This window comes from Rattus norvegicus, chromosome X (assembly GCF_021556685.1).
Source record: "Rattus norvegicus strain SHRSP/BbbUtx chromosome X, alternate assembly SHRSP_T2T, whole genome shotgun sequence".
In the NCBI taxonomy this organism is placed as follows: Eukaryota; Metazoa; Chordata; class Mammalia; order Rodentia; family Muridae; genus Rattus; species Rattus norvegicus.
This window is the reverse complement of record NC_141554.1, coordinates 124416284-124437500: the sequence shown is the minus strand read 5'-3', so window position 1 is coordinate 124437500 and position 21217 is coordinate 124416284. Positions and strand designations below refer to the sequence as shown.

At 42.0% G+C, this 21217-nt stretch overlaps 1 protein-coding gene across 4 annotated transcripts in view; it reads left to right on the top strand.

The window, feature by feature from the left end:
• The first annotated feature begins 5903 nt into the window (after nucleotides 1-5903).
• The window catches only part of Kiaa1210 (KIAA1210 homolog), a 50476-nt gene continuing 35162 nt past the window's right edge, over nucleotides 5904-21217 (top strand). For 2 of the 4 annotated variants that reach the window (XM_087599326.1, NM_001446962.1), the window contains 5 exon segments: nucleotides 5907-6016; nucleotides 6643-6712; nucleotides 14540-14708; nucleotides 19527-19653; nucleotides 19961-20086. In XM_087599326.1, the coding sequence (XP_087455452.1) occupies nucleotides 6652-6712; nucleotides 14540-14708; nucleotides 19527-19653; nucleotides 19961-20086 (483 nt within the window). In that variant the 5' untranslated portion in view covers nucleotides 5907-6016; nucleotides 6643-6651. 4 annotated transcript variants of the gene reach the window in all.

Sequence of the window (21217 nt, the reverse complement as noted above, 5' to 3'; positions counted from 1 at the left end):
CACATATCTAAAGATTAAAAGTCACATCCTGCATGTGACAGAACGTGCGGTATGTATCTTTCTTTTCTTTTTTCTTTTTTTTTTTTTTTTTTTCGGAGCTGGGGACCGAGCCCAGGGCCTTGCGCTTGCTAGGCAAACGCTCTACCACTGAGCTAAATCCCCAACCCTGTATCTTTCTGATTCGGGGATAGCTCACTTAATATGATCGTATTGATATCTATCTATCTATCTATCTATCTATCTATCTATCTATCTATCTATTTCTTTCAATTTTTTTCTTTGTAATGGGGTAAAATTCAATTGTTTATATGTATTGCATTTTTGGTGAACATCAATGCTGATTATTGTGAAAAAAGCTGCAATAATCATGAATGAGTAGGTATCTGTATTGGAGGAGATTGAATCCTGTGAGTGTATGTCCAAGTACAGGTGGGTCATACATGATTTTTAGAATTAGTTTTTTGAGAAACCTCCATGTTTATTTCTATACTGGCTAAACTGGTGTATACCTCCACCAGTACTGAAGAAGGGTTTTTTTCCCCTCACAGTCCTACTAGCATTTCCCCCCTGTTATTCTGACTGCTAGCGATTCTGACTTTGATGAGGGGGAGTCTCAGAGTAATTTTAATTTTCATTTCCCTGATGGTGAAAAAATGTTGAGCATCTTTTCAAGCATTTATTGACCATTTATATTTTTCTTTCTTTTCTTTCTTTCCTCCTCTCCCCACCTCCCATATGTTTTTCTCTGTGTAGCCCTGGCTATTCTGGAACTTGCCTTGTAGACCAGACTGGCCTCGAACTCAGAGATTCGCCTGTCTGTGCCACCCCACCCCACTCCTGAGTGCCATCACCACCCGGTTATATTTTTTCTTTTCTTTCTTTCTTTTTTTTTTAAAATCTTTTTAACTGAAAAATGTGATCACGCAATATATTGTGATCCTGTTGACACCATGTCCAACATCTAAACAATAATAGTAGATGTCCTTCTAGGACTTATGACATCCCCAGCCATGAGCTTTGGGTCAGCTTTATAGAACCATGTCTGAATTCTTCCTGTGGAATGAGTCTTAGATTCATCCAATCAAAAGGTGGTTGGTTATCCTGAAAACATTAATGTCACTATTGAGCCAGGGTAGGGGAGTATCTTCCCTGACTGGTTGATATTGTAAGCTCCAAAAACATAAGTATGAATGTCTTCAGCAATAAAATCTTATTATCTAGTTCTAGCAGGAAGCCAAGAACAATGGCAATAGTTTGCATTGCTTTGGGAACTGTTAGTGCCTCCCGTACCTGCATTCATAAGAAGGTATCCCATATTTGGCATTGGGATCTTTACTAAACAATATGGCTTCTGGGAGCAGTATTATCTACCTACGCAAGACACATCTCTTTATTATTATTTATTTATTTATTTATTATTATCATCATTATTATTTTCTATTCTTTTTTTCCTTTTTATTGGATATTTGACACACACCCCCTTTTAAAAGTTGTATTTTTAAAATTACCTTACCAGAACGTTTCTGTGTAGCTTTTTCATACAAATTTCACTTTGTTTAATCCCCAGCCCCTTGTCTCCTCAATCACCCCCTCACTTAACCCTTTCTACCCACATTATTCCCTGACTTTACCCTCATATCACATATGTTTTATTGCTATTTCCCCCTTAAAGCATCTCCTCCTCACCTCTACTGGTCCCTTTCTACATACTGGCCTACAAAAGTACTCTAAGTTAAAAACACCTGCCCTGACTTTCCTCAGTCATAGAGTCTGACCTGGGAACTGTAAGCTGAAATAAACCCTTTCCTCTCCAACTTGCTTTTGGCCACAGTGTTTACCACAGCAACAGAGAACAAATTAGGGCAGGGTTTCTTGAAGACATTATCATTCTAAAGGCAAGGGTATTCTGAAATCTCCTATGTAGTCTTGAATTTACAAGCCTCTGCCTCTACCTCCTTCTTCTTGGGATCACAGGCATGGGCTCTCATGTGCTTATTCTCCCTCTGTCTCTCTGTCTGTCTCTGTCTCTCTGTCTGTCTCTGTCTCTCTGTCTGTCTCTGTCTCTCTGCCTGTCTCTGTCTCTCTGCCTGTCTCTGTCTCTCTGCCTGTCTCTGTCTCTCTGTCTGTCTCTGTCTCTCTGTCTCTGTCTCTGTCTTTCTCCTCTCCTCTCCTCTTTTTTTTTTTCCTGTCATCAGGGAACAGAACATTTTATTTAGCATTCTGAAGTTCTAGGTTCTACTTCTAACTTCATAACTTGCATGCACCATAGACTTACCATGTGAGCATGCTTCCATATCCATATGAAGGAGGGGGTGAGAATAAATAGCACCTACCTAGCAGGAAAGGTCTGAGGATTCAGTGAGAAGGGCTTTGAGCAAACCATTTCAGTGTCAGCATGTGCTCAGTGTCCAAAAAACAGCAAACATTCTGTATTTCTTTTGCTATTGCCTCCATAGTATCTAAAACAGACCCAAGCACATAGTATGCATTGAAACAGAGTCTGGGTGTGCTGAAGGGAGGAGGCCGTGACAACGAACATTCTGACTAGATGTATGGTTCAAGGGAACAGGTCTACCAGTAGCTATTTAAGGCCAAAGAAGGCAGAAGGCTGTGCCCCGAGTACAGTAAAGGAAGACATTTGGATCCAGAGTGACTTCAAATCACCCTGCTCATTATGTGAGGTAGCAGCTGCCCCTTTTCACAGTTGAAGGAATGCTTATGGATTTAAGATCTAAGAAAATTAAAGGCCCAACTAACTGACTTACAAGTATGACCCCAATGAGGAAGGTTCAGGAATCCCCTGGGAGGCATTTTTTTCTTTTATTGGGCATGCACTCACTGGGGATAGCAAAATCTTCTCTCCTTAGGCCAATCCCCCCTGCTTTAAGATGAAGATTATTCGGACACCATTCTTATTTCCCACCAGACAGAACTGAGAGAACAAAGGCTATTTGTTGAGATCACGAGGTGATTCGCAGATTGTGTCTTCCAACCGGCACACTGTGGGCTGAAGCTTCTCAAGGTGAAACTAAAAAGTTTCAAATTGTTTCACAAAGGGTACAGATGATCCAGCACGGGACCAGGTTTCTGCCTGTTTTTTCATTCTTATTTATTGCCTCTGTATCCAAGTTCCGGAGAATGGCTGGCTTCCAATGCCTCCCTCCTCTCCCTAGTCCCGCTTGCTGGCTCTGCTCTCTGGTGTCTCCGGAATTGTAAGGGCAGGGAAGAACTGAGTCCAAGTAGCTAATGGAAATTCAGAGCCCACACCTACCCAATTCTCTTTCCCACCCTATTTTTTGAGAGGTTCACTTCTCTCAACTCATGTATTATTGACTATTAGGAACTCTAATAACATTAATAGCCATGACAAGCAAACAAACAAGCAAACACCTAAGGCATGAAATGGAGGAGAAGACTAGTGGGGAATTTGGGCATACTGCTCTTGACACTGCTCCCAGTAACACCCTCATTCAGATTTTGTCTCCAAGTTTCAATCACCTATCATTAATACTATCAAATTAAAACTCTTTTGGGTGTTGAATACATTTATTAGGCCAAACTCCTCAGTTTCCAGTCATCTATCTATCTATCTATCTATCTATCTATCTATCTATCTCTCTATCTATCTATCTATATCTACCTATCTACCTACCCTCTCAAAGTAATCCTGGAACTCACTCTATGAACAGGCAGGATCCTGACTATGTCTCCCAAGTGCTGGGATTAAATGAGTGTACCACTATGCCCGGTGAGTCACCTCTTAATTATTCTCTGCACTAGTAAGTGAGTTGGTCTTCAACAATGCCTTTGAGGGAACACTTAATATCCAAACTCTTACACCGAGGCTAACCCAAGTTTCTGAGCTCAAGCCATGCTCTTACCTCAGTCTTCTGAGTGCAGGGATTACCGACATGCACCACCATGACTACCTGTATGGTCTCTGATTTCTTGATAGCTTGTTAACTGAAGGTTGCTCTCAGCTATGAACCACTGCCGTTTCTCTGCCACTCAGGACTTCACAGCATGACAGTTGGTTCTGTCAAGGTCAATAGCAAAGCATCCGTGACAGCCGCAACTCTCTGACTTCCATAGCTGTCATCCATATCCTCATTTACAGGACTCATATAGTTAGGTTAGGTGCACCCGCATCCAAGGGGAGCGGATAGGTAGGGAGTAAAAAGCCTGGGATCTATTTAAGAATTCTGTCTACTGGAGACCCCATGAAAAGCATTTATCCTACCAAATGGCTATTTTTTAATGTTTGAGATTTTAATTTAATGACTATATTTCTCCCTCTCCTTTCTCCAAACCCTCCCTTATACCATTCCTTACTCTCCTTCAAATTCATGGCTTCCTTTTTCACTAATTGCTACGGCATGCATGTATGTGTGTGTATGGACTTATATTCGTAAATACCATCTGTTGACTTCATGTACTCTTTTCAGTGTTGACTCTTTGGCACTGAACAACCATTTGGAGTGCTCCCCCCTCCCCAACCCTCCGGGAGGCAATTAAATGGTTTTGAGAGTATCAGGCTAACTGCATCACAATAACATTCTCTGTTCTGGAAAGGAAGTAGAGCCGGCAAGCAAAGTTTTCCGAATCCTTGAACCTCAATAAGGCCATGGTGTTTAAACAACTTCATCAAGCCTGAAAGATAGGCCTTTTCTCTTTGTTTTACCTTCAAAGCATTCACAACCTTTCAGTGAGACAGGAAGAAAGGGAGGGTAGGCCTGGGTTGGCCCGGGGAAGAAAATGTGCATTTTTCATTCTCATTCATGTGTGTGTGTGTGTGTGTGTGTGTGTGTGTGTGTGTGTGTGTGTGTGCACGCGCACACACACACTTTACATGAAGGCATCTCTATAAAAATGTGTTATCTCTTTCCTTGCTTGTCTTGCCATTTCTTCCATAGAACTTCCTGCAAAGAAGTTCTTTACTTGAAATGTGTCTCAAATTGTTCCCATTCGTTGGAACAAGAGGACCACATTCTGAATTGATTCAGTCTTTGCCCTCCAGCACATTGTTCTCTTGCATCGGTCCTTACCAAACACACGGAGTGAACACTTTTTATGTGCTTGGTGCTACTAGATAATACTGCTATTCAGATAAGCAAAAGGTTGTCTCAGTCCACCGGGCAATGCCAGCTATAGGAGACTATATGCAAATGGTAAAGAGCATGATGGGAGTAGGCATGGGTGTCCTAGTCACAAAGAACAAGAGGGAACTTAGGGGAATAAGCATTTAGAAAGATGGCATCCCAGGCATGATGGACAGGCTCTGTACAGTTCAGATAAAGCAAAGTAACAGTACGTTTTGGGAATGGCTCGTGATTCTAGGAGACTACGGTGTGGGAATGGGAGTATAGGGCGCTTTTGGGAGACAGAGGAGCAAGGGGGTTCCAGAGTGTATAAAAAGGCATTTGACTTTCAAGCAGCAGAAAGTTGGTGAATGAGTTTAAGCAGAGCAAGGGGCAAGTGTGACTGATGTGACAGTTAGGTGTGGCAAGAAAAATGTAAAACAGGCCAATAATATTTCATAGTGATTCCATGGTGAAATAATATTTTGTTTAAATTGAATTCAATGAAATACCTTATAAAATGTATTTTGCCCATTTTCAGGGTTGCTCTTTAAACTGTTGTTACCAGAGCGTTTTTAATTGGGCATGTGGCTTACAATTGTGCTGCTCTAACATTTGCTGGACCAGGACGTTATTGTTGATAAAGAAGAGGGCCAAGGACAAAGGCCCAAAAGCTATGTTTCAAAATCAGGGCTACGACAATGGCCTATTAGAACAGCCTGAGAAGGACTAGCCAATAAGAAAAGAGGAAAATTGGGGCGTGTGCCGTTCTGAACAGAAACTGATACAAACCTTTTTAAAAGGGGGGACTGGAGGCATAGAGGAGCTGTGGGACGGCTGGCTTTGGCCAGAGCAGTTCTGCTGTGGGGACGGAGACAGGTGGTTTGGAGCTCTCCTGGGAAGAGCACAAGAGAATTCTGAGTGAAGCCACAGAAAGAGTAAGTAGAAAAAAATGCTTAGATTTTGTGCGAACAAGACTTAGGGAAGGTAACAGGAGAGGATTTGCAGCGAAGGGGAGCTCTTTTCATTTTATTGTGAATGCCGATGTGGTGAGGAGGAGAGATGTTCCACCCATCCTGTCTGATTGCGTAGTTCCTGGTGGCGATGTACGCGGGGCATTTAGTTGAAGGAAATGAGGCATGTATTTAAGAAAATTTTTAGACTGAACTCTGGGGTCAAACAGAATTGCTTCTCATAGGGGCACTGAGGGGCAGGGGTGTCAAAATACCCCCTTTTCTTTGTTTTCCTGTCCCTCAGTGTGAATGTTGGGAAGGGCTGCCATGTTCACAAAGATGGCCACAAGTGTCCCAGTGATTCCTCATCCATCACTCCCGGCAACACTCTCTCCCCACCAGCCCTAAGCAAGATACCCTGTGTATCCATGTACTTGCCTATTATTATTACTGTATTTTTTAAAGAGATGACGCCTACCCTTAGCAGGCAATTGCGTTTGTATGTCTTTTCTTGAATAGTTTAAAGGATAAGTAGCAAGGTGTAATGATTTTTTTTTGTATCCTATATATCAAAGGACTCATCTTCCCTGTTTTGTTCTGGATTTTTTTAGTGAGCTATCATGGCTGAGTCATTAAGTGAAGTGTCCAGCAGTATGGAAGGTTTGGAAGTCACAGAGGAAGGTAAGTCACCCAATGAAACCTTAATGACGAGAACCAGATTTACTGTGTACGGCCATCAAGCAAAAGAACTCAGTCTTATAAAAAAAGACCATTAGAAAGGGAAGGGGGCAGGGGAAGAGGTCTTAAGGGAGGTGTGGTGTGGGGTAGGGGAAAAATCACATAATAGAAATCACATGACATGAAAACAAAATGGAGGCTGCTAGGCTTAGGATGGAGGGATGAAGGAGGGTGGGGCATGAGAGGGGGAGGAGCTGAAAGGTCTGAAACCTTTGTAGAAGTTTCTATTCATTAAGGTATTTCTGTTTATTCAGAAATAACCAAAAAATGAATCACAGTGTCATGGATTCCACTAAGGTTTCATTGCAGACAGATTCAACCAAGGGAGGGATTTGTGATGAGGAGTAAAGGGGATAGAAAGAAGAGGTCACCACAGGCATCTAAAGTCAGATTATGAAAGGCTTCATATGCCCATCCTAGCTTGTAATGTTTATGCGTATGTAGGTGTGACTGCAGGAAGGTGACCATGAGGTGGGGGTGGGGAAGAGGTGTTGAAGAATGGAGGAAGCTGCTGGGAGTGGAAGGGGGTGGGGACAATTGAATGGCGAGATGAAATGGGAGGAGAATCAAGAGCAAAACGTCATTTGAAACCACCATAATGAAACCTAATACTTTGTATGCTAATTAAAAATAAAAATATTAAATTAAAATAATTCTCATTTGCAAACCTTCCCCAAATATGCATCCATTAGCTAAGTTGTTCATCTATCCGTGAGAGATAGCTGAACCTGAGTGGAATGATAGAAATGGAGAGATAAATTATAAATTGCAAAAACTGATTGTTTTCCTTTTTTATTAGTAGTGTATATTAATTATACAAAATAATAGGTTTCATTGTGAAGTTTTTAATATATGCATGTAACTTAATTTTAGTATGATCCATGCCCATCGCCATTTCTAAAAGCACATTCAGAAAAGGAACTATGAGACACAGTAATAGTTGTCATTGAAAACCAGCTGTAACAGTTAATCGGCTTGTTTTTTTTTCATTTGCCTGTTGAGTTTTCTTCAGTCATGTATAACTCAAGAGACTGTCTATTTAGAAAGGTGGAGAGTGGAACCTCCTCCTGGCTTCCTGTAGGTCTGAGTTCACTGAATATGTGAGGTATGGGATACTGAGCTTGCCCGAGGAGCCTTGAAGGCCTTTGATCTTTAGTTAGCAGGGTCTCAAGAGAGTTATTAGGAACTCCAGATTTATTTATTTAATTATTTAATAAATTATTTAATAAATTAAATAATTTATTTAATGTATATGGCTACACTGTAGCTATCTTCAGACACACCAGAAGAGGGCATCAGATCCCATTACAGATGGTTGTGAGCCACCATGTGGTTGCTGGGATTTGAACTCAGGACCTCTGGAAGAGCAGTCAGTGCTCTTAACCACTGAGCCATCTCTCCAGTCCTTCATTAAGACTTCTGCACTGCTGCCTCTTCTGTAGACATCAACCTCAGTCAGTTGATGACATCATTAGGTCTGCTTTGGTGAGGAGTCACGTCACTCACTCATTCATTCATTTGTTCATCCACTCATTCACCAATATATCCATTTCTTAAATATCCTTAAAAACCTTTCAAGTCCAGGGACTAAGCCACTACCTAAAGACTAAACATGGACTGACCCTGGACTCTGACCTCATAGGTAGCAATGAATATCCTAGTAAGAGCACCAGTGGAAGGGGAAGCCCTGGGTCCTGCTAAGACTGAAACCCCAGTGAACTAGACTGTTGGGGGGAGGGCGGCAATGGGGGGAGGATGGGGAGGGGAACACCCATAAGGAAGGGGAGGGGGGAGGGGGATGTTTGCCCGGAAACCGGGAAAGGGAATAACACTCGAAATGTATATAAGAAATACTCAACTTAATAAAAAAAAAAAAACCTTTCAAGTTTTCTTTTTGTAAGGGTTGTTTTTAAATTTCCAGAAGATGAACCATATAATGCTGGTTTTCAGAAGCCACTGAAAATACAAAGGTAATTAGGCAGATAGGAGTAAAAACTCACCTTTATACCTAGCAACAATTATGTCACCTATACAACTATAACTCATGTCACCACAAGGTGTCGCTGTTGTGGCCAGTGAGCACATAGCTGACCTCAGGATGCTGACAGCTATCTGACTTTCTCTAACAAAGCCATTGATTTGTATGTTCAATCCAATTTCCAAACAGCAAGCAACTTTCAACATCTACACAACAAAGACCATAATGAATGTGTCATGTGCCATGAAACAGCCTCTAGAAGAAATCCCAGCTAAATCCAGTGAAGAAAGTGTTGCTACTGCTGGCATATAGCACCATGCACATGGGCAATCCATTCTATCTGGGATGAACCTAGCTTTAAAATGCATATTATAAAACGACAACCTTGTTCTTTTGCCTTGCTACTTAGGAAACACACAAACACACATGTCTAACTTTTCCTCCCTTCCATCTCCAAATGGACATTTTATTCTCTGGTCAGTGCTAGTTCTAAAAAACTAAAATGTAATCTTTTGAAAATTCTAGGAAATAGATGTTTCTCTCTCCCCACCCTTCATCAAGACTTTAAAAAAAAGATTGATTTATTTAATGTATATGGCTACACTGTAGCTGTCTTCAGACACACCAGAAGAGGGCATCAGATCTCATTACAGATGGTTGTGAACCACCATGAGGTTGCTGGGAATTGAACTCAGGACCTCTGGAAGAACAGTCAGTGCTTTTAACCAATGAACCATCTCTCCAGCCCCTTAAAGATTTATTTATTTATTTATTTATTTATTTATTTATTTATTTATTTATTTATATAAGTACACTGTCGCCGTCTTCAGACACACCAGAACAGGACATCAGATCTCATTACAGATGGTTGTGAACCACCATGAGGTTGCTGGGAATTGAACTCAGGACCTCTGGAAGAGCATTCAGTGCTTTTAACCAATGAACCATCTCTCCAGCCCCTTAAAGATTTATTTATTTATTTATTTATTTATTTATTTATATAAGTACACTGTCGCCGTCTTCAGACACACTAGAAGAGGGCATCAGATCTCATTATAGATGGTTGTGAGCCCCCATGTAGTTGCTGGGATTTGAACTCAGGACCTCTGGAAGAGCAGTCAGTGCTCTTAACCACTAAGCTATCTCTCCAGCCTCTTAAAGATTTATTTATTTATTTATCTCTCCAGCCCCTTAAAGATTGATTTATTTATTATAAATACACTGTAGCTCTCTTTAGACACAGCAGAAGAGGGCAACAGATCTCATTACAGATATGGAATTGAACCCAGGACCTCTGGAAGAGCAGTCAGTGTTCTTAACCACTGAGCCATCTCTCCAACTCCATCTTTTTCTTAAATTATTTTATTTATTGACATTCCAGTTGTTGCTCCCCCTCACTCCTCTCTCCCACAATTCCTCATCCCATTTCTCCTCCCCCTTGCCTCTGAGAGGGTGCTCTCCCTACCACCAGGCCTTCCCCTTCCCTGGGGCCTCAAGGCTCTCGAGGATTAAGCACGTCTTCTCCCGCTGAGACCAGACCAGGCAGACCTCTACTACATATGTGCCAGGGCCTTCAATCAGCCCATGGTTGGTGGCTCAGTCTCTGGGAGCTCCCTGGAATCTGGGTTAGTTGAGTCTGCTGGTTTCCTATGGGGTCATTCATCCTTTCAACTCCTTCAGTCCTTCCCCTAATTCAACCATGGGGGGTCTCTGACTTCAGTCCAATGGTTGGTGTAAGCATCTGCTTCTGTCTCAGTCAGCTGCTGGTTGGGGCTCTCAGAGGAGAGACATGTCAGGCTACTGACTGTAAGCACATCATAGCATAGTAGTACCAGGCCTTGGTGTCCCCCCATGAGATTGATCCCAAGTTGGACCTCCATTTTTGTCCCTGCAGTTCTTTTAGACAGGAACAATTCTGGTTCAGGAATTTTGACTGTGGGTTAGTAACCCTGTCTTTCCTCTTGAGGCCCTGTCTATCTACTAGAGGTGGACTCTTCGAGTTCCCTTTCCCCAATGTTGGGCATTTTGGCTAAGATCACCCCCAGAATACCTAGGATACAACAAGCAGAAATGCCCAAGTGAGGAGATTTCAACCCCACTTAGACGGGAGGGGGTGTAGGGGGACGATGAAATAATCATGGGAGGCAGAGGAAAGGAGGGCTTTGGGAAGGAGAGGGGAGGGGAAAGGGAAACAGAATCAGATATGGGGGAGGGGACAGGAGAGAAGCCCAGAGGGTCAAGAGAATGAATGCAAATAAACAGCCTTGGGGGGTGGGAGCTGGGGGGCGACCATCTAGAGAGTATGAGAGACTCGAGAGGTGAGACACTCTCTGGCCAACATCTTTGATTGTATTAGGATTTCAAAAGTGTGTATTGGGGTTGGGGATTTTCAAAAGTGTGTATTTAGCAACTGGTTACTGTCTAAGCCACTGCTTAGGATCTGTGAGCATCTGGCCCACCATGTTTGCCAGTTTGATTTCTTTGTGCTGCCCCAAATCTCTGCTAGCAAATCTATTCAAACCCCATACTCATACAGCACCCAATGGTACAATGGAAATGTCTCTTATCCATTAGTGCCCCTAGTGGAAAGAGATGTGATGTGCATTCTTTAAAGTATTTTTGAATCTGGGAAGCAAGCTGTTACTTCCCTTCAAAGAATGAAAAACGAGATGAAACTTGAAATCTGTGCATATTGAAATGCTAACACACAAACCATCTTATTAATTTAGGAGGATAAAGTGTGTCAGTGTGATTTTGTCTGTTCACGTCATGAGTACGTTTGGCAAATGTGGCTTCATAGCTTTACCAGTTTTTGGATACCAATTTCTTAATAGGTTCACCCAGCTGTTTCATGTTTGCTCGTTTTGTTACAAATGGAACTACTGGCTGTGATGCTTCTCTCTTGTCTTTGCTGGTTTGTAAGAAGCTGGTTTGCAACTCTGAAATCTCTAGCTTTGCTTTCCTGTCTCCCATTCTGGGATTTTTTTTCTTTTTTCTATTTTTCGGAGCTGGGGACCGAACCCAGGACCTTGCGCTTGCTAGGCAAGCGCTCTACCACTGAGCTAAATCCCCAGCCCCCCATTCTGGGATTTTGAAGCAAGTGGGGCACTAAGCTCTGTATTTTGAAAGCAGATGGCAGTGCCTCTAATGTCTAAAAAGTAGCAGATTCTTCCCTGCTTGGCCCAACTCTTCTCCAAGGGCAGACCATTTGTGAATGGTGTGTTGGCGCTGGCCCAGACTAGCTCAGACTGGTTCAAACTGGTTTCAGAGAGGCTCAAACTGGCTCAAGTTGGTTTTAGAGACCGATTCAAAATGGCTATGGTGGGAGTGTTTTCACTACACCCAAAAGATAAAAAATGCAGACCAGGGAGGGCATTTCCCTACAAGGGGCTAGCAAGGAAATATTTTTTAGACCCAAACTGCAAATGTGATTCTAGCAATTAGAATTGCACACATTTAACTCAGTCCTATAATCCCAGTGCTCAGAGCATAGTGGGAGCTTCATCTATGAAGTGAAACCCTGTTTTCTTTTCAACTCTATAATATCCTAGATTTAAGACCTTAAAAAAATTAAAAAAGAAAGTCAAATCTGGGGTGGTAGCACCCACTTGCATGCCATACTCTTGGTATGAAGACAGGTGGATCCACAATTTGAGGCCAGCCTAGGCTACAAAGCAAAATCTTTGAACAAAACACTTCACAGTTTCATGGATTTAAGAAGTTAGAAGATTAAAAGATTGGTGATGAAGGCCTAGAATACTAGCTAGCACTTGGAGTTGGAGGCAGGAGGATGAAGAGTTTGAGGCTAGCCTATTCCAAACAGTGAGACTCCGTCTTTTTTTTTTAAACTTTTTAAAAGAAAAGACCTCACAACTTTGATTTTAAGAACTAGAAACTTAAATAACAATATCTAACCTGGGTGGTGGCATAGGCTAGCAATGCCAGTAGCAATCAGGGTATGTAGAGAGAACTGGGAGTTCCAGGCTAACCTGGGCTACAGTATGAGACCTTAGTTTTTAAAAACCCCCACAATTTCCAAGACTTATTTAAAAAAAAAAGCTAAAAAGAGAAGGCCTAGTCTGCAGTGGTGGCCTACAGTGCTAGAATATAGCCAAGCCTGGGGCGGTAGCACAGGCCTACAATACCAAACACCAGATATGGTGGGAGAAAGATCAAAAGTTTGAGGATAGCCTGGGCTATAGAGTAAGACTCAGGTTTTTTTTTAAACCACCAGAAATTCTTAGAAAATAAATTAAAAGTAAAAGATAAGGTCAGGCCTGGGAATCACAGGCTTGCTATACATATACTCTGGGTGTAGAGTTAAGAGAATACCAAATTTGAGGGCAGCCTAGGCTACAGAGTGAGACCCTATTGCTTTTAATGTCCACAATGTCATCAACTTAAATCATTGAAAGTATTTAGAGATGGTCAAGCCTGGGATGGTGGCACAAGTGTACAATACTAGTCCCGAAGGTGTAGAAGCCAGAAGATGGAGTTTAAGAAACGCCTAGCTACATAGAGATGCTTTTTTTTTTTTTAGAAAAGAAACACACACACAGTTCCCTAGATTAAAGAAATTAGCATGAAAGGACAAGGTTAAGCCTTGGTAGGTGGCCCAGTGATATCAGCACTTGAGCTGTGGGGGAAGGAGAGTCAAGTGTATGAATCTAGCCTAGGCTACATATTGAGACCTTTTAAAAAAGTCTTAATTTCATAGCCTAATAAAATTAGAAGATTAAAAGAGAAGGCACTGCTGCTTGGCTTGGCGTGGTGGCATGGGCTGTAATACCAGAACCTAGCTTTGGAGACAGATGGCTCAAGAGTGTGAGGCTGCCACCACACAGTGATACCCCATTTTTGTAAACCCCCACAGTTTTATAGATTTAAGAAATTAGAAGTTTAAAACACAATGCAGAGGTAGTGGTATGGAGGCAGGAGGACTGAAAGTTTGAGATCTGTTTTTTTTTTAATCCTTAGAATTTAGTGGATTTACAAAATTAAAACATTAAAGGACAAAGTCAGGTCGGGGTGGTGGCACAGGCCTACACTAACAGCACTAAGGGAGTGGAGACAGGAGGATAGAGAGGTTTGGATAGTTTGGGCTACAGGGTTTTTTTTTTTTTTTGTTTTGTTTTGTTTTGTTTCATTTTTAATCCTTAAAATTTCTTAGATTTGAGAAATTAAAAGATTAAAAAAGAAGGCCAAATGCAGTGTGGAAGCGCAAGCTTACAATCCCACACAGGCAGGAACCCTGGGCTACAGAATAAGAACCTGCCTCCCCCCAGCAATTTCCTACATTTAAGCATTTAAAAGAATAAAAGCCATACCTGAGGGGTGAGTTGCCCAGGTCTGTAATATCAGCATTGGGAAGTCTGAGGCAGGCGAATGAGGATTTTAAAAGACCAGCTGCTCTGTATAGTGACATCCCGTGCCTTCCTTCCAATAAATTCAAACAACATAAAATAGAAAAACAAAAAGTTACAAGGATGCAGACGAGCTTTCTCAGTCACCAAAATTGACAAACAAGTGGTTATCTTATGAGTTTAGCTTGACCTGAGACTGCCTTATGACCCCAAGCTATGGCCTGTTTTGCGACTTCCCACTGCAATTCAGACACTTGCATACCGAGTTTCTAAGGGTATCACACACAAGTGGATAGTGTGACGGGTACCAGAGGCGAAATCTGCAAGGCACCTGGAGTCACCAGCCTCTTCTTGCCACTACAGCTCTGTCTCTCTTCTCCTTTTACTTCCTCCATCACACGTGGCCTCACGTCCATTTCTCGATTCCAGGAAAGAAGAAATCTAAGTTTAAAGCCTTTAAGAGCTTTTTTGGCAAGAAGAAGAAGAAAGAACCAGAAGAAGTCTCAGAAGGAACAATGCTAAAGCCAAGGTTTTCCAGCAGCAGTGTTAGTGTGTCTTCTCTGCAGCCAGTTCTAGAAATGCAAGTGATGGAGCCCATGTAAGCCCAGACGGGGTCAGGGACTGGGGCTGTGTTGCTATAACATTATAAAAAATGTTGTTTTTTTTTTTAACCCGAACTACATCTGGCACCGTAGTGCCCCATGACATCTGTTGGATGTCTTCGTCTCAGTCAGCAAAGCTTCTTGCCAGCTTTGCCCATCCTATCCTACACTGCCGATGGCTACTTTCTGAGCAACAATCTCCCTACGCATCTAGTTCCCAAGGCAGGTTGCCACCATGCCAGACACACACATCCCAATTGTGCAGTGGTCCAGTGTCTCCAGCTACCACATACTCTCTTGAATTCAATTAAATCTGCACATGAAAGAACACACAACACAGTAACTTCTGATCCAATTGATAGGATATAATTGCCCACCTAGTCATACAAAGCCCTGTACACATCCATCCCTTAAGGATATTCATAACAACCTGTAAATGTACAGCGTGGAATCTTAACATCAGCCTCCATGTTCTCTTGGCTGCCTCCCTCTCCCGCTCCAGTCTCCTCCTCATCTCTAAAACTTCTCCCCTCATCCTTCCTTCTTGTCCAATGACAGGCCTCGTTCTATCTTCACCTTCCTTCACCTGCATAATGACATCATCCTACAGGGCTGGGGCTGGATATACAACAGTCACAAGCAAGGAGAACAATCAGACTCCGGGCTGGGCTTACTGCTCATGAGAAGCTTGTGAACCATTTGATAACATCGGAATGGTCCATGTCATGCACAGGCTTAGTCTTTTGGCCTAGTATGCTTGTCTCACCCCTAAGTTGCAGACTTGGATAATAAAATCTCAAGAAGAAGAACATTTTAACATACAAGAGCTTAAGCATAAAATCTTTTGTTGCTGCAAAAGCACACAAACAAGCTAACAAGCTCACTCCATCTTGTATCCCCCCCTCAGGGCACTAGGTGGTCACAGAGATATGAGGAAGGTTGTTTCTCAGCCACTCACTCGCACCCATTCACATTCTTTATGTGTGATATTCTGACTTAAGCACCATATTTCTCTTTCTATGGGATATCCTGCACCTCCAGGTGTCCCTGTATCCGAACCCTCTATGGAGCACTCCTTAGACCAATTCTCATGACATTAAACTGCAGACAACTAGTGGTGCCGCAGATCATACTAGTGCTTCTAGTCACCCTCTGAGGCTCTGCCATGCTAAGACTCTCCCAATACTCCCCCAAACACTTCCCATGACATGATGACACTGAAGTACGTATGGTTCTTTAATGAGCGCACCTACCATGAGGACTTGCCAAAGGCTATTTCACAACAACAGAAGGGATTATTTCACATCCTTCAAGCAATGCCATTGTAGGACATTGTTTCAAAGTAAGACTATAACCAGCATGTCTGAACCAGAGGGGTGGGGGATGGAATGGCTCTCTGCTTTAGCGTGCATTGTTTCTTCAAGTTGGTAATGGCTCCTTTTTTTTTTTTTTTTTACAAAGACCGTAACCTCTCACTTCAGAATGGTCCATTAACTCTGCTGTATTTGCCACATTGAGAAATGTTGAGAAACACCCAAGGCAGGTGAAGAGGGAGATGTAGTTTTGCGAGCAACATAGGTTAAATAAAGTGTAACTTAAGAGCCTGAGGATCACTCCTGGCTTTTGTTCCTTGCTTAATATAACAGGACCAAAACTTTGGAGAATGACACTCAGGTGTTTGGAAGTGAGTTAAGGCTTTTGATCAGCCATTTCTTAGGGATTCCATTGCTGTAAAGAGACACCATGACCAAGGCAACTCTTATGAAAAAGACAGCATTTAGTTGGGGCTGGCTTACTGGTTCTGAGGTTCAGTCCATTATCATCATGGTGGGAGGCATGGCAGAGTGGAGGCAGCCATGTCTCTGGAGGAGGTGAGAGTTCTACATCTTGTTCCGAAGGCAAACAGGAGAATAATGGCTTTTTTACACTGGGCGGAGTTTCAAAGCCCCCAGAGTGACACACTTCCACCTACAAGGCCACACTTCTAACAGTATCATTCCCTAAGGGCCAAGCATATTGAAACCATCGCAAGTGCTAACACTGATAGCCAGCTGGGGGTGGTGGTCCAAGTCTATAATACCAGCAGTTGAGAGCTAGAGGCAGGGTGATCTTTCGGAGTTTGAGACCAGTTTGGTGTATACAGAAAGTTCTAGGCTATCCAAGGGTACATGGTGAGACCCTGTTTCATGCAACAAAGAAACAAAATCGAGTATTTTAACACAGTATAATCCAAAGATATATGGTTTAATATTTCCATGTTGAGGTATGATAGTAAGAAAATATTGTCTTTCTTATAATTGAGCCATTATGTTTCCATACATGTAGAAAAAAAAACCCAAAGTGTCTCATTGGTATGCAGAGTACATGTGTTATGTATTCAGAGCCAAGGTTACAGTGAAAGCTCACAATATAACATGGATGAACCCTGCCAGAAGCACCCCATATTTGCTATGCAATTGATTCTGAATTATTTTTTAATCATTGCATGTTTCCAAGTACATAAAGCCATACAGGATTGCAAGTTGCAATGTAAAAAACAGGGCTTTGCAGTCACTATTCCAGCATGCATGGAGGAGGGGACCATGAGGTTCTACTCTTTCTTTTCTTTTTTTTTTTCTTTCCGGAGCTGGGGACCGAATCCAGGGCCTTGCGCTTGCTAGGCAAGCACTCTACCACTGAGCTAAATCCCCAACCCCGAGGTTTTACTCTTAAATGAGGAGCTATTGGCAGTTGGTGGTTATGAAGAGTCTCGGTTTTCTTATGGCCTTTGGTGGCTTAACTGTGTCCCAGTGGATGGCCCCACACCCTTGTATATATTGGAAACACTAAGTGAAGAAAGTAAACTTTAAAAGGGGACATGAAGCAGAGAGGGAGAAGTGGGAAAAAATAGTAGTTGGAGGGGAAGGGGGAGGGGGAGGGGGAGTAAATACTATTTGATTATTGAATCCCAAGTAGTCAACCTGAAAGCACACACAACAGGAAATGGTCTCATCGGGTTATGTTTTTATACTTATTCATATATATATATATAAATAGCAATTAAAGAAAAGGGTCATCAATTTGAGACGAGGTGGAACATGGAGGGGTTACAGGGAAGATGGAGGAGGGGGAAATGACGTAATTATATTTTAACAAGAAAAAGAAAGAATATAGAGTATATTGTATGAAATTCTCAAAGAATAAAATAAATATGTAAATTTTAAAAGAACAGATTTTTGTTTTTTTGTAATCACAAAGGGGAAAAAAGAAGAAACTGTGCTTGAAGTAGCTGGGCTAGAGGACTAACAAGTGCCCTGTTGTGAGGCTGTCAGGATTCAGACCCTCCCTGAATATGAGATAGTGGCAAGTTCAGGTAACAAGGATTAGAATGAACTCCCCTGGAGACAACTTGAGACGCAGCAAAATAGAGGGAGCCAGGGCCTGTGTGCGGCTGCACTAGCCTGCTGCTGGTGCTCTTTTCCTGTCTCCTCTCCTTCTACTCCTTTGTTTCTTACACAAAGATCCCCATCATTCCCTAGTCGCATTGGCATGCATCCACACTTGCATGTCAAATGGCTGAAAAACATATTACCTTGTCCCCATGGGTGTCTTCCGAGCCACTTGCTGTTTTTTGTTTCTAACATTTCTCCAAGTTCTTTCAACCTGGTCCCATTCCTAATTGGAAAACCTTTCTAAGTGATCCGACAGATACCGCCCAGACATTTTCCTGAACATTGACACATGAATGGTGCGTAAGGATGCTTTGGAAAATAGGATAGATATATCCTTAAGGTCTTGGGAACAAAGAGAAAAAACCAACTAAGTGAAAAGCCCCTATATTGTGGGGCCTGTTAGATGGCTCAGTGAGTAAAGCTGCTTGCTGCTAAGTTTACAACCTGAGTTTAATTCTAGGGACCTACATGGGGAAAGGAGAGAGCTGACTCCCCAAAGTTGTTCTCTCTGACCTATATAAATGGGCAAGCATATACACACACAGACAGACAGGAAGGCAGGCAGGCAGGCAGACAGACAGATAGACACACACACAATACATAAATGAATGAATGAATGAATGAATAAATAAATAAATAAATAAATAGATGTAAAAATGAAAAGATAGTATTTGGGCAGATCCTTGATAATTTCAAAACAAATCAAAATAAAAACCCTCAAGGGCTATTTGAGTGTAAAGGATTTTTAATAATCTTTCCATTTCTCAAGATTGTCACTATGGAGTTGTATGCTATGCGGACAAATTTTACGATGACTAAACCATCTCAGTAGAATTTGCCTATAAAATATATACAAACTAATTATTTTTTTTTATTTTTGGAGATTATGATATAATTACATCATTTTCCTGTTCTCTCTCCTCCATGCAAGTCTTCCCATATACTCCTCATTGCTTTTATGATGACTATGAACCACAGCAAAGACCAGCATACACAAATAATTTTTAAACATTAAAATTAATCCAAAGCACAAGGCAGAAAATGAAAATCCCTGTAATTTCTTTAGGACCCTTCTTCAGAGGGACTCACCACTAACAGTTTGACAGATACTTCCCAGTCATTTTGTTGAACATAAACTATATATGTGTGTCTGTGTGTCGGTGCATATGTGTATATGTGTGTGTGTGTGTGTGTGTGTGTGTGTGTTGAATGGGCCTATACTCTTGTTTTGATTCTTACTCTCCATCTCAGAGATGGTTTTCTGTGTCAGCACACGTGCATCTCTATATCCTTCTGAGCTTTCTATGGTATCTATTTCACGAAAATATCTTGTCCTTCAATTATTAATCCTTTGCACTGCTTTTACTTTTCTTTTCCACATAGGCCCAAGAGTGGCATGGGAGCCAAGGCCATATCCCACGACAGTGTCTTCTGTGCAGATCCTGAGCCTGAAAAAGCATTAGACAAGCCACACTCTTCTCCAGAGCCCCAGAGAAGCAGATCACTAAAGGTAACAATGAACTTGACCTCAGACTGATTAAACACTATTCTTCTATCCTGCCCCCTCCCCCTCAAAAGAGGAATGAATTTGATCTTGCTTAACTAATTCTACCTCACAAGACTATCTTAAATCTCAAATAATATAAATAGGCATTTAACTATGTAACATTTAACTATGTAACATGGTCAACACATAGTATTTGTTTAACACACACAGGGATACCATTATTATTTTGATACTGGACAGTTTATTAGTTTGATACTGGAGTATTTATTTGGTAGCATGCCAACCCTCCAAGTTTTCTTTCTCTCCACAGAGATCTCCTATTTCCAGAACTTTGCCTAGAGTCTCAGGAAGTAGTGCCCTTGGAGGTTTGAGTGGATCTGGGGATCACTATTCTTCCAGCAGTGGAGCCTGGGCTTCAAGCTCCAAATTTACTGAGGTAATACCATAGAGATATGTGTAACATGGTGGGGTAAGACAAATAGACAGGTGGTCTTAGGGTTTCTATTGCTGTGAAGAAACACCGTGACCATGCCAGCTCTTATAAAGGACAACATTTAATTGGGACTGGCTTATAGTTCAGTGGTTTGGTCCATCATCATCAGGGTGGGAAACATGACTTGTACAGGCAAACATGGTCCTGGGTTGACAGGCAGCAGGAAGAAGAGAATGACACTGAGCCTGACTTGAGCATCTGAGACCTCAAAGTTTGACCCCAGTGACACACTTTCACCAAAAAAGCCACATGTACTCCAACAAGGGCACACCTCCTAAGAGTACTGCTACCTAGGGGCCTATGGGAGCCATTTTCATTCAAACCACATCATTTTATTCCCTGGCTCCCATAGGCTTGTAGCCATATCGTAGTCCAACTTCAAAGGTCCCCATATTCTATCATATAATCACTGTTTAAAAGTCCAAAGTTTAAAGTCTCTTCTGAGATCCATGCAATCTCTTAACTGTAATCTCCTGTGAAATCAAAAAAAGCAGATCATATACTTCCAATATATAATGTCATAAGATATACATTACTGTTTCAAAATGTAGGGAAGGGAGCATAGTGGGGAAATACTGGACCAAAGCAAGACTGGAAAACAGCTGGTCAAACTTCAAAGTCATCTCCATGTCTAATATCAAAGTACTCTTCACATCTCCAACTCCTTTCAGCTTTGTTGGCTCCACTTCCTGTTAGCAGCTTTTCTCAGCATGTATCTCTTGACTCTGGCATCTCCAACATCTTGGGATCTCCAAGGCAATCCAGGCTTCACCTTCACCTCTTCCCACAATGGCCTCTCTAGGCTTCCATGCAGGGACACCCTCACACATGCCTGGTCTCAGTGGATTTCCTTGGTCTTGGAGGGAGATTCCATAACCCCTTTCTTCTGCTCTTAACTCTAAAGCCAGAACCATGTGGCCAAAGCTGCCAAGTTCTGCTGCTTGCTGGAGATGGAACACGACTCCTTCTTTCGATTACAGTCACCAGCTTTCTGGTTTTGATGGTTTCCTTCATTGCCTAAGCATGGCTGTCCTGGAACTTGCTCAATAGACCAGGCTAGCCTTAAACCCAAAG